Source organism: Ylistrum balloti, unplaced genomic scaffold, assembly GCF_031769215.1.
Source record: "Ylistrum balloti isolate Yb309-2 unplaced genomic scaffold, AGI_CSIRO_Ybal_v1 Utg369778, whole genome shotgun sequence".
In the NCBI taxonomy this organism is placed as follows: Eukaryota; Metazoa; Mollusca; class Bivalvia; order Pectinida; family Pectinidae; genus Ylistrum; species Ylistrum balloti.
The window spans coordinates 595,888-610,540 of NW_026781968.1; the positions used below are offsets into that span (position 1 = coordinate 595,888).

Consider the following 14,653-nt stretch of genomic DNA (forward strand, 5'->3'; position numbering starts at 1 on the left):
ATAGTATTGTTTATTCTGAATTTGGATTTTTTGAGAAATATAGAATGATAAAATACTGGTGTAAAATAAACTTTCTGAACATTATTGTATCCAAATCATATTATTTTCTGTTAAACCTGTGTAATGTTTTCAGTTGGGTCAATTTTGTTAAGGAAGAATTAGATAATATAGGTTTTAGTGATATATGGACAAATCCTAATAGTGTCACTCGACCAATTTTATTGGTGATTAAGCAAAGACTGTTTGATCAGGCAAAGCAATTAATTATGACTTCATTAGAAAATTCACCGAAATGCTGTATGTATAAATATCTCGGAGATCAAACCTTTTCTTTACAGTTTTACGTAAGTAAGTAAATACCAATGAATGATATATGTTTGACTAGAATCCGTACACCATGACATTTTCTTGCCATAGAGACAGGAAGATATAGAAATATTCTAAGGACACAAGGATATTGTAAACAGTGTAACTCTGTTACAAAATTTGAGGACAAATTCCATTTTTACTAACATGTAGACATTTCCAAGCTATTCGAGCTCTTTTTATCAAGATATATTATTGGAGTAAACTTTCAGTCTTTTTTACAGGGGCGTAGCTAGCCCAGCAGAACTGTGTAAGCCAAGGCGAGGGGTCTCGGGGCCACCTAGGCACCCAGCGGGTCCAGGGCAGGGCCCTTCTGGAGTTGGGGGGTCGAAACCTTCCGATGGTAAATCAATTTCATAATTTCAAAGATGTTTTGAATCGTTTTCTGAGACAGGTTTTTAATTCATTTAACAACAAACTTCAACCCCTGACTAAAAAAAAGACTTCATTTTGTTTGAAACTTGTCGATCGACGTCTGTAATTTGCACTTAAACAACATTATAATCGGAAACGTTGAAATGACAGTAAGAAGTAGAATAGTATGACGTGTATAAAGTTCCGGAAAGCAATGCACTAGGCCTAGTTATTCAACAATTTTCTATCTATATTTTTTATTTATCAAAAATATTACATATTTATTTTCAACCTTAGTTTTGTAACTTTGTCCGACATACTCTATGCATGGATTTTTATGTGTAAGCCCGGGCTTTTTCTTTCTATGGAAGCTACGCCCCTCTTTTCGTTAGTTGAATTATTGAGTATCCACAATAGTAAAAAACTTTGTATGTTAGGTAAATCTATTTATCAAGCTAGTAAATTGCGAAATCCTTAATTATATACAGAATGTGTAACAATAGTCTTCATGCTCTGTATTGCATCATGTAATGCATATGTACGGATGGGCCTAATGTCTAAAGTTGAAACAAAACTTGAAAACCTGATTGGATTTCAGTAGTTATTGATCAAGGTTAAAGGTTACATTTGTACAAGATAAATCACGAACCCCCTTTATAGATTTATCGATCTATAGATTTAGATTTGAGGAAGAAGATCAATGGGCAGTTGTATATCTATGTGAGCCCTTGGACATTTTGTTTATGATATGGTAAAATACTGACACTGCGATCTTACGTTTTGAAACTCGGCTGCTTCACACTGCGATCTTACGTTCTGAAACTCGGCTGCTTCACACTGCGATCTTACGTTCTGAAACTCGGCTGCTTCACACTGCGATCTAACGTTCTGAAACTCGGCTGCTTCACACTGCGATCTTACGTTTTGAAACTCGGCTGCTTCACACTGCGATCTTACGTTCTGAAACTCGGCTGCTTCACACTGCGATCTTACGTTTTGAAACTCGGCTGCTTCACACTGCGATCTTACGTTTTGAAACTTAGCTGCATCTCCTGGTAATCTGCACTAGATCGTATATTGTGCTACTCTTGTGTTTATCGGTTTTGATTTACCATCTGAACTACTGTAATCGATAATCGTACAAGCATAAACAGTATGAAATGAAATATGGCTGCCTTAATGTAGTTTTAGTTAATTTTATGCCATCGTAAGTCTTTTCTTTAAAGCCCCCGTTGCTTACAGGCGTCCATCCCCCAGGGTTCACGTGAAAAATCGAACGTACATAAACACATTTCCCAAATTCTAGTCAATTGATTCAAACGACTACTTAAAATTAATTAATTGTTGATAGTTCTTGAAGTAATATGTATCTGTTTGTTATCAATCTCTACTTCTTTTGTCCAATTTGTGATACCAAATAAATAAAGATACGTATTTGTAAAACACGACTTTTGTCTTTGTATGTAGATAAACGGTAGCAACATGTCCTTGCATCTATACATGTATAACAAGCCATCCGACCATCTTCACATTTCATAAGAGATCCATCACAGACGGAAATTTGGTCAACCATTGAATGACATTCATTACTTCTATGAGTGACTTCTCTCATAGATTACATGTTAATATGTTGTATTGAGAAAAATATGGCGAAACTTTGTTCTTTTGAGTATCCCGAAAATTACACAAAAAACTAGCGGATAAATAGGAAGCTTATTGTAGTACTTACTCAGAAACGGTACAATATGCATTAATTTTCAAAATAGATCATTTTACTCTGCAAGAAACAGCGATAACAAAAATTGTTTATGGACCAGTACTTAGGGAGATTGGAATGGCTCACCATCTGATGATGGAAGAAGAGATTAAAAGTTCATGAAAAAATTGTACCGAAAGTTCTAGATTCACTTATGAATATTGCCATCGGAAGTGCTCCTGGGCAGTGAACAGAAGTTAATATTGTTTATTTTTTTATTAAACTTTTCACACTTTTACCAAAATCTTGATGCAAAAGGTTAGTATTTCCAATGAAAGTCCTGCAATAGACTATTTTTCTCTCTCACAATTAAATTTTCAAGGCATCTACAGTATTTTGAACAAGGTTAATCTATTCTCAAAAACAAAGAAATATAGGCCCTCTTAAAAACGTTATGATATTACTGTGACATTGCCAATGGTAGAACACTGACCACATGCACAACACAGGATAGGACAAAGGAAGTAATATCTGACCAATTGTCTTCTTTATTTCTTTATTTAGTCAAACTTGTGTTTATATAAATAATAAATTCTCACATATCACAAAAAATACTGACTCAGTATGACTCAATATCAAATATTGCACTTAAAGCACCAGGCCCCTGTTTCACAAATTTCTTAATTCTTTTATTTAAAAGCATTGAAGTTCAGGAATACCTACGAATGCTTCCCAAACCCAGCTTTCATCAGTATAAACATCAGAATATTCCTTTAATCTCATAAAATTCATGAAACTGGGACCAGTATACATAAATACATAATGACAATATTAAGTAAATAAAGTAGGCAAGTACACACCTATACCTGCTTTGACATACTTCCTAAAAGTATTTGACTTCTTAATGCAGATAGTGAAAACTGAGAAATTTTAGCACTGGCATGTCAGAAAGCTTACTCGGTAATTATGTTTATTTCTATCAAGGATCAGGCACTACACAACACCAACAGGTAATTTTTGTTAAACATAATACCTGCCGCAAAATACAGGTACAACATACATAAATAACAGATCTGGAAGCAACAGCAACGAAACTAACATAAACCTGTATTCTGAACACTAATACTACACGCCAGACAATCCACTTAGGCTAAACAACCATCTGTGACAGCGCAGTTATTCCCCTTGACAATATAGATATCCTCCCATTAGTAATATGCATTAAGGATGTATGTTATCTCAGTAATATTATATCATCTTTTATAAAAAAAAGAGTTCTACAATATGTTTTTGTGTTTTTTTTTCTGGTGTAATATTTCAGGCATAAATCCTGACAGAAACCTTGGAACTAAAACACAACTTTAAGTAGGAGTTAAGAATTAAAAGGTCACCAGGTCCATCTTTATTTCATAACCAAACACTTCTAATTCAAATGGTTCTGATTGGGGCCATTTATATATATTATTATTAATCTTTTCCCAGTTCTTATGGTATGACATAGTAAGAGGAAATGAATGTATATAATGACAAAATTCAATGTTATTACTTTTGGCAAGAGATGACTTCACAGAAAAATCCAATTTTCCACATGATATATAGAGAATTATCTAGAAAGTGTAATTTGGTGGATTTTGGTAATCCCAGAAAAAAATGATACCAACAAATTTTCTGTCCACATACTAAATTGTCTCCAACAGTAGAACTGAAGTTAATAACACAATTCTCAGTAAATATTGGAATGTAAAATATTGTGGGAGGTACCAAACAATATATACTGTATCAAGTGATTTTCTTAAAAGCCTTCAATACAGCAGACTGCTGCATATCGTATAAAACAACTGAGCTATAGCAAACATATCGTATCTATCAAATATAAACATTTCCTCCCATTTCATCAAAAGGAGAGGATACTGATATCTCAATACACAGCAGAAGGAGAGCCTCCACATTCTCTTGTAATACTGTGGGAGTATCACAGACCTTTCTTCCAGGAATATTTCCTTCGAGCATTCTACAAGTGGTATATGACAAGAATATGTGTGCTCATGATAATAAAGCTTTTGTTTTCAATTCACTTTGTTTCTATGAATCAAGCATAGCCCTCTTCCTAACAAAAATATTTTCAAGAAAATTAGTTTAAATTAGCTACTATCACATGTGCATTTGCGTCAACATCAGGAGAGGTGGTTGTTAATTGAAGGAAATGTGGGCACATTACTGTTGTTTTCCATGGGCTTTAGCTAAAACAGAGTTATGGAACTTGGAAAGCAGACCTGTCCATATCACTAGAGTATTTCTATGGTGCTGTGTAACAATATTTTGTGTACCCTTTTGTTCATCACCAGGACAATATCATTTTGGACTAATCACTGGTTCATCACCCCATACAAACTAGTAGTTTCATAATAGTTCTACTACAGTGGACAGTTTATTTCCCAGACACATATAATTAATTGTGGATGATCAGTCTCAGGCCACTCCGTTTTGTCCTTTCTCTATGATCTCTCTCAGCCTCTGCATGCGTTTGTCCAGCTGGTTGGGATCTCCTCCTGGGTGACTCCGGTGATATAGCTGGATAAGTTGACAGTATTCTGTGTAGGTAAACTGGGCCCCCTTTTCAGCTATAGATGTCAGAACGTCCTGTTTAACAAGAAAAGCCATGTTTGAACATTTTTTAGAGCTCTCTGCTAAATATAACATTCAACTGAATCATTAAAGTTGTTTATAAATACATGAACCCATATTCCACAATCTATTAAACCAGCATAATTTTTAATTAGCTCTTTTATTTTTGTGTCTTTAATGTTAACAACAGAGGCATTTTTAAGCATCACATGAATTTAAACCAACTTGTTCATGTACAGAACATCTTTATTGATATCAAACATTTGATTTAATTGTATAGCTCTAAGAAGCAAAAAACATCATGAATTCATAGCAAAACCCATAGCATACTCAAAAAATCCCATTACTGAACATTAACTGTGAAAATATTCATAAAGTATCATGAAAATCAACCAAAGAACTTTTTAAAAAATGTGATTTCAATGTGAAGTCATCCACGAAATAACTTTGTGAAGACATATGTGTCAGGACATAAATTGATTATGATCTGGCAAACAAAACAGAAATATTGATAGCTTTTTAGTAAAACCTACATCTGGGTTGAGGTAGAGGAGTTCATAGTATTGCCGAGCCATATCCAGGTCAGTTTCTCTGGACATTGAAATGTTGGTCAGGTTTTGTTGGATAGCAAACAGATTTCGACACCTATAGCAGAGAAACCAAGATATACACATGCATGTACCAGTATACATAAAGGTAGAATGTTATTGTTGGAGATTGATAAACTTGTCAACTTTTATAATGATATGTTCATTACCACTCTTATACATGTTTACATTTCTGCAATTCCATCATATGAACTGAGTTTTTCTGAGACTGTTCTTCTTTGACATCCAAAAATCATGCTCAGATTGATTAAGTGAATTGGATTTGATCTTCACTAATTCTGGTCCAGTTAGTCTTACTGATGTTTCTTTAAAACTTGATTAAACTTGATCAATTCAAGTTGATTGTACAACATATAAGTAAACAATGCCTTTACATAAAAAATTTATATTAAATTATAAGAAGAGAGAAACCTAATTAGAATTTCCTGGTCAAATGCACTTTATAGTTTTCATATTTCATCTTTCTCTCCATGTAGAGTAGAATCACTTCCTAACAAAAAAATTCTACAGTCATAAACCACTTACATCTTCTTTATGCCGTTCTCGTTGATTTTTGGTAAAAATTGGATACTGTTCATCAATATGGAAGCCACCAGGAATCCCAGGCCTTCAAATATATACCTGTAAGGAAAATGACTCACTATAAATGCTGAATTAATGTGAAATTTAAAACAAGCACCTGTTACATTAGTGCACCATTGATTCCATAAATTATATTATACATGATGCTTACCAGAAATCTTTTTATAATATCATATATACAGTAAATTCTAGTAGAGAGGTCAACAGTACATTAATACTGCAAGTGTAGCATAACTGGAAGATACATCAAAGTCCACAGTAATAATCCTTATTTATCTACTGACAGTGATTGGCTGCAGAACATTATAAGGGCCAGTATTAAAATCTACTGACTTGAATTTGTTAGGCTGCAGACTCTGTGACATCATCTCCTCCATAGCTGTCAGATCTTTGTTTAACTTCAATACATTGGAGTCTGGGTCAAGGTCATCAATAGGTCCAGCATAGTTTGACTGAAACAATAGGGTGGATGTCATCAACAGGTCCTCCACAGTTAGACTGAATAAGGTTATCAGTGAAAATTATGAATGCTTCCCAAAAATGATTTCCCCAATAAACAAATAATGTATACAACAAGGTTTATCATCCTACTTTAAATGCAATTAAAGTTATGCTCTGCACTCTGTAAATAAGAGGTGGTGGAACCTGGATTTGGTACAATGCACAGTGTCATAATTTCATGATCCTTTCATAATTGTGGGCAAAGTTATGCTTTGGACAGTAAAAGATGGAAGAGCTAATGGATGAACAATGTAGCAAATATATGCTCTCCCTCCAACTTTTGGGCAGCTAAAAAAATATAGTGTTGGTCATCAATAGGCCTTGTGCAGTTAGATTGAAACAAATAGGTCAAGGTCAACTATGGATCCTGCACAGTGAGTCTGAAAAAATAGAGCCAAGGGCATCAATACATCATGTAGTTAGACTGAAACAAAAGGGTCAAGATCATCAAATAGGCTCTGTATAGTTAGACCTGAACAATAGGTCAAGGTAAAAAATACACCAGTCCTGTAATTAGTCTGAATTAATGTGCACTATCACTAATTCCATACATTGTAGGCAACATAATATTCTTCATAATGATTTTATAAGTACATGTGCTACAACCAAAACCTGACACCACTTACTACCATTACAAAAATTAGGGGAGAGAACTGAGATTGCGATATCATGAAATTCGCCAGTTGATTCATCTTTAATGAACCAAATACATGTTATCCTTGTATCCAGGTATTTCATAAAGTGTCATGATGTGTCACTGTACCTACCTTCCTGGTAACTAGTTCCAGACATTTCACAGGTATCATGATGTGTCACTGTACCTACCTTCCTGGTAACTAGTTCCAGACATTTCACAGGTATCATAATGTGTCACTGTACCTACCTTCCTGGTAACTAGTTCCAGACATTTCACAGGTATCATGATGTGTCACTGTACCCACCTTTCTGGTAACTAGTTCCAGACATTTCACAGGTATCATGATGTGTCACTGTACCTACCTTCCTGGTAACTAGTTCCAGACATTTCACAGGTATCATGATGTGTCACTGTACCTACCTTCCTGGTAACTAGTTCCAGGTAGTAGAAGCAGTGAACTCTGACTTCTAAGTGTAACAGGAGTAGACAGATTTCAGCCAGATCCTGGAAATCTTTCTCCAGTGTGTTCAAGGACCTGTTCATGAAATAAATCAGTATATGAATCATACGCATGGCTCTGAGTAAACAAATAGTAAAGAAAAATCAATGAGAAGGAAGAAACAGTTTAAAAAAGAAAACGTTATAGATTATTCCTCATCCCATCCCACCCAGCGGACCAGTGGAAACAGAGGTCTAAATGTACCAGTACATTGCTTCATTTTTGAACATATCATCACCACAGTACTTACTCTAAAGCATTGTGAGATACTGGTGGATATTTCTGAAATGAGAAAATACATAGTTTAAAAAAAAATATTCAGTTGATCATTGTTTATTTATTTAAAAATCCAATATGGCAAAAAGCAAATTTTCAATGCAGCTTAAATTCAACATGAACATATAATTGATACTAGAAGTATTTTGTAAGCTTATTTCATTGAATTCAAGGATTCCTTTGATGTAAGCTTTATTGCATTGTAGCCAGCCACTCCAGGTGTAAACACAAGCAGTCCTTTGAGTAGTGGATTAATGGTAACCCACTTGCCTTTCACCTAGCCGTCTGGGGTTCAATTCCCGGAACGGACGTGAAAAGGTAAGGGGTCACCTACCCGACCACATGGGTTTTATACTATGGTTTCCTCTCACAGTGAGATTCCTCAGGTGCTTACATCCGAGCCAACAAGAGTGATTAGTATAAGTAAAAAAAGTTTAAATAACTTGTTGTAAAATAAATAAAGTTAATATTTATAAATAAACACAAGACTTACTGAAGATTTCTGGATGCCTTGTTTATCTGACTTAGAAGACAGTGATTGTGCAAACTGTCCCAATCTCCCTGTAAACCACTCCTGAAAATAAAAACACACAGGTGTCATTCTTGATGATAAACTCATTTTTAGTACAACTACTTCAGTAATATGAGACTGGCAACATGACATTCAATGATGGCAACAAGTTGTGTTTTATTACATTTAAACAGTGGTGGACATTAAAAAGACAAATGCTTTGACCAGTAAATACTGTTGATATAAATATATTTGTTTGTTTACTAAATTCAACACCAAATGAGCAATCAGGGTTGTTGGACATCTGGAACAGTACACTAAATATCACAGATATCAAAAATCACAGAGATAAGGGAACACAAAAATAATTTATTGAAGAAAAACTTTCTGATAAAGTAAAAATTTGCTACAAGTGGCAAAATAAGAAAGCCCGAAATACATACTAGACTCTGATGGTAGTTAGCGATGGTCCTCATCTGTGTGGAGTCAGTGATAATTTCCTGCTGGGGAATCATGGAGTCTGATGAGGACAGATTGCTAATGAGCATGTTCACCTCCTTGGAGTTCAAAGTCCTCATTTCTTCCTCTGAACACATAGCCTGGTTCAGGTCCTGACCCTCCATTGGTTGTAAAACTTGCCAACTTGGCAAAGACCTGTATACATAGAGAATGTTAAGCGAAGACCAGTAAACAAGGGGCATTAATTATTATATAAGCCAGATATTTTAGTTTGTTAGGATCAGCTTTATATGTTATATATAATACCATTTGCTGATATTATCATTACATCTGTGAATAATTCATAAGAACAGTTATGTTTTATTTAGTCTTTACCACATACCTAATAGGAGTTTTTGATCAGATGTACTTAGAGCAACAAAATTAATGTTGTTACATTGAGAATGTGACATCATAATTATATTAACTTGAAAATATTACAACATATAAAATGTATAACAGTAGTATTTCTGGGTCAAAGATCACATGGAAAAGTTTGAAATAAAGTAACATTTATAATTTGTATTTAGTTAGCCCACTTTGAAGTTTTCAAAGGACTTTCAGCAAAATTTTGGCCAAAGACCTGAAATGTCACATCAAAGTTGTCCATAGTGTTAAACAGGTACATTTATGTTTCGTTACCAGTAACTATCAATAATAATCTAAGCTAATGTAAGTCATATGATTATGTCTAATTGATTACAATGGTTTATGTGTATTGCTACTGTATAACAGGCTGCTTTACCTCAGAAATCTGCTGATGTCCTCATCTTTTGCCCACATAGCACTAATCATTCGCTTCTCATCTGTGTCATTCTGAACCATACCTGTAACAAATGTGACAAATTTGTAATTAATTATTCATTGCCTAGATGCTACCACTGGTAACAAACTAGTAAACATTGTGAATAACACAAACAAGTGCACATTGCAAATTACATCATACACTGACCTGGTACATATAACATATGATTTGACCTTACTATAAATATGTCTCTTTAAACCTTACCAATTAGTTAACATGTCATTTAAAGATTTATATGAAACACTTAAATGTGGGTCAAGGTTAACAATTTGAGAAAGTAAACTAACAAAAAGTCATTTAAAGTTTACTTCATACCGGAAAAAAAATTGATTTAAATGAGAAAATGTCAGTAAGGCATGCATCACTCTCATGTACATTTATTATCTGCTAAGAGGAACATGATGTGACAGACAGACAGACAGACAGACATGGGTATTGCTATATGCACCCCAAACTCCTACGGGGAATACAAACTAGATTGATAGCCTTCTGTCCCAACATGATGAATGCAAAATAGCATGCTCTATACTTCTGGGTTCTAAAGAACTTCTCAAAAGTCTTAACATGTGTCTTTGATTTACCCATGAATGGTGTATGACAAGTGTCCCAGTGACTTACCCATGTATACTTAAAGACAAGTGTCTATGTGACTCATCCCTGTATGCTGGATGACAAGTGTCCCTGTGACTTACCTCTGTATGCTGTATGACAGGTGTATATGTGACTTATCCCTCTATGCTGTATGACAAGTGTCCATGTGACTTACCCCTGTATGACAAGTGTCCATGTGACCTACCTCTGTATGCTGTATGACAAGTGTCCCTGTGACTTATCCCTGTATGCTGTATGACAAGTGTCCCAGTGACTTACCCATGTATACTTAAAGACAAGTGTCTATGTGACTCATCCCTGTATGCTGGATGACAAGTGTCCATGTGACTTACCTCTGTATGCTGTATGACAGGTGTATATGTGACTTATCCCTCTATGCTGTATGACAAGTGTCCATGTGACTTACCCCTGTATGACAAGTGTACATGTGACCTACCTCTGCATGCTGTATGACAGGTTTCAATGTGACCTACCTCTGTATGCTGTATGACAGGTGTCCATGTGACCTACCTCTGTATGCAGTGTGACAGGTATCACGATAATCCTTAAGTATATTACAGATCATGTTGAGGAATTGGTCAGCATATGTAGGCAGATCTTGCATTAACTCCTGTAAGTCTTGTATATTTTTATCCACAATCACCGTGCTCTGAAAATATATCATGAAAATATTGTCTACAAAACAGATCATACAACTGTCAGCACAGTTTACATATAGCTGTCAGCATAGATTACATACAGCTGTCAGCATAGTTTACATACAGCTGTCAGCATAGTTTACATATAGCTGTCAGCATAGTTTACATACAGCTGTCAGCATAGTTTACATACAGCTGTCAGCACAGTTTACTACATACAGCTATCAGCACAGTTTACATATAGCTGTCAGCATAGTTTACATACAGCTGTCAGCATAGTTTACATATAGCTGTCAACACAGTTTACTTACAGCTGTCAGCATAGTTTACATACAGCTGTCAGCATAGTTTATAAATAGCTGTCAGCATAGTTTACATACAGCTGTCAGCATAGTTTACATATAGCTGTCAACACAGTTTACTTACAGCTGTCAGCATAGTTTACATACAGCTGTCAGCACAGTTTACATACAGCTGTCAGCACAGTTTACTTACAGCTATCAGCACAGTTTACATACAGCTGTCAGCACAGTTTACATACAGCTGTCAGCATAGTTTACATACAGCTGTCAGCACAGTTTACATACAGCTGTCAGCACAGTTTACATACAGCTATCAGCACAGTTTACATACAGCTATCAGCACAGTTTACATATCACTGCTACCAAGCATCAATTTCAATTATATAGTGTTTACAACATCACATATATATCTTTACCCTGAGTATTTGGTTCCCTCAACATATTTCAATCAGATAACAGATATGTAGATGAGTAACCAGATTTAATTCTATAATTTTTTTATCTACCAAGTACTAGGACATCACAGACATCTATTTATAAAGAGTTGGAAGTCAAAGAGAAGTCATTTGTTAACTGTTCTTCAGGTAAGACTGTTAATAAGAAGATGTTACTAAAGGGAGAAAACTCACTGTAAGTAAGGGCCGTGAAACACCAAGGTCTTTCTGTGTTTTATGATCAACAACATGACGAAGAGAATCAAAACCTGTAAAGAAATCACACTGGAAATAATAAATCTGAAATATAAACATTTAATCCAATAAATGTATTTAAAGATATGGAAACTGCAATTTTCAGCTTGATAAGCTTATATTATGAAAATATTTTCCAACATATATAGAAGTTTCCACACATACAGATGAACATGTATAGACAATGTAATTGAAAGTAAGGTAACTTTGACCTTTGTTTCAGTAAAGGAAGCAGGACCCACCTTATATAGTAGAATTAAAGAAAAGGGATGACAACCATTTACACCATAGTGTAGTAACCTAAGTAACCTTAGTAACCTAAGTAACCTAAGTAACCTAAGTAACCAATGTAACCTTAGTAACCTAAGCAACCAAAGTAACCTAAGTAACCTTAGTAACCTAAGTAACCTAAGTAACCTTAGTAACCTAAGCAACCTAAGTAACCTAAGTAACCTTAGTAACCTAAGTAACCTAAGTAACCTTAGTAACCTAAGTAACCAATGTAACCTAAGTAACCTAAGTAACCAATGTAACCTTAGTAACCTAAGTAACCTAAGTAACCTAAGTAACCAATGTAACCTTAGTAACCTAAGTAACCTAAGTAACCTTAGTAACATAAGTAACCTAAGTAACCTATGTAACCTTAGTAACCTAAGTAACCTAAGTAACCTTAGTAACCTAAGTAACCTAAGTAACCTAAGTAACCAATGTAACCTTAGTAACCTAAGTAACCTAAGTAACCTAAGTAACCAATGTAACCTTAGTAACCTAAGTAACCTTAGTAACCTTAGTAACCTTAGTAACCTACGTAACCAATATAACCTTAGTAACCTAAGCAACCAAAGTAACCTAAGTAACCTTAGTAACCTAAGTAACCTAAGTAACCTTAGTAACCTAAGTAACCAATGTAACCTAAGTAACCTAAGTAACCTAAGTAACCTAAGTAACCTTAGTAACCTAAGTAACCAATGTAACCTAAGTAACCTAAGTAACCAATGTAACCTTAGTAACCTAAGCAACCAAAGTAACCTAAGTAACCTTAGTAACCTAAGTAACCTAAGTAACCAATGTAACCTTAGTAACCTTAAATTGATATTAGTCTGTGATAAGAGATTTCATTTGTGATATTGAAGTACATGATAATATGGAAGAATTTTCATCATTTCAGACACGACACAATGATGGCATGTAACTAATGAAAAAACATATATGTATTTATAGTAATGTTGACCTAAATCTGACCACAGAAATCCTCAGTAACCAGCTTATAGGAGGGTGCAATCTATATAGCATAAACGGCTTACAAATTTTAAAAAGTGTAAGAAAAAATAAAGCACTGGACAGATATAAACAAAAAAATACTGATAGCCACAACAAGAAACAACACAGATAATGATCACAAAAATCTGGAATGTATGTTACCGTCACTTTGTTTAGTTTATAGTGAAAAACAAACCCAGTTTGTATTCTATCTTCACTTATAGCAACACGTACCCTCTATCATAGGTAATTTTTGTTAAACAAATACAAGTAAAAAAGTTGCAAATAAATATTCTTTTACAGCAAACATGAGTCATGTTCTGACAACTAATATGTTACAGACTCTGTTTGATCTGAATGGGAAAGAGGAAGGGCTGTCCACTTTATGTGTATGGCAATTAAAACGACTGGGGAAACAGAGATATAGAACAGGTGACTCCATACCAGTGTATTATCAATATTACTACCTAACTACCCAAAACTTATTAAACTATCATACAGATCCCAACAGCTGATTAATTAATGTTATCTAATCATGCTTTATATCAATACAATAATATAATAATTACCACACCCCACTCCCCATCCTGGATTTATTCCAGCTAAGTATCATGTACTGTATAGAATACTTTTTCAAAGGTATGTAATATGTTAGTTTATTTGAATAGTCTACAACATTTTCAACGTAAAGTCAAGGCACCATACAACTGTACAAGTCATCATGCATACAATCAGTGTACGTACATGTACTACTTATCAAAATACGTTACACTTCAATACCTCAAATTAATGGAATGATTCAGCTGATTATGGTAAAATAGACAGGGTACATGGGTTACCAGGTAAATAAAATCTTATTTACAGAATTCCTTATCTTTACCTCTACAATTTTTTTATATAAAAGTAAGTGGTAAAAACAATTTAATTCCTGTTTTTTGCCAAAACTTTGTATAGCTGTGTTTTAGTATTGTGTTGTAGTTTAGGGCTAAAACACTTTGACAGAACTAAAACACGCCTGCATTTAGAAGTTTCAGCTATGTCTTGTGATTATAGACTTGGTCTTGCACAACCAGAAACTTACTATATGTATGACTCACTTTACTTATAAACAATACATAAACATCATAAATGTGAATGCTTGATTTTATATAGCAGCTAAATCATCATATTTGATTGTTTGGTGACTGAAACATC

The 14,653-nt window shown here is 34.4% G+C and overlaps 1 protein-coding gene across 2 annotated transcripts in view; it reads right to left on the reverse strand.

Annotated features, from left to right (window-relative positions):
* Positions 1-2,941: 2,941 nt before the first annotated feature.
* The window catches only part of LOC132544024 (exocyst complex component 4-like), a 31,520-nt gene continuing 19,808 nt past the window's right edge, over positions 2,942-14,653 (reverse strand). For both annotated transcript variants that reach the window (XM_060207584.1, XM_060207583.1), the window contains 11 exons: positions 12,140-12,213; positions 11,081-11,219; positions 9,899-9,980; positions 9,099-9,309; positions 8,638-8,718; positions 8,119-8,150; positions 7,790-7,904; positions 6,565-6,683; positions 6,175-6,270; positions 5,575-5,686; positions 2,942-5,056 (listed from right to left, as the gene is read on the reverse strand). In XM_060207584.1, the coding sequence (XP_060063567.1) occupies positions 4,886-5,056; positions 5,575-5,686; positions 6,175-6,270; positions 6,565-6,683; positions 7,790-7,904; positions 8,119-8,150; positions 8,638-8,718; positions 9,099-9,309; positions 9,899-9,980; positions 11,081-11,219; positions 12,140-12,213 (1,232 nt within the window). In that variant the 3' untranslated portion in view covers positions 2,942-4,885. The remainder of the gene's footprint in view (positions 5,057-5,574; positions 5,687-6,174; positions 6,271-6,564; positions 6,684-7,789; positions 7,905-8,118; positions 8,151-8,637; positions 8,719-9,098; positions 9,310-9,898; positions 9,981-11,080; positions 11,220-12,139; positions 12,214-14,653) is intronic.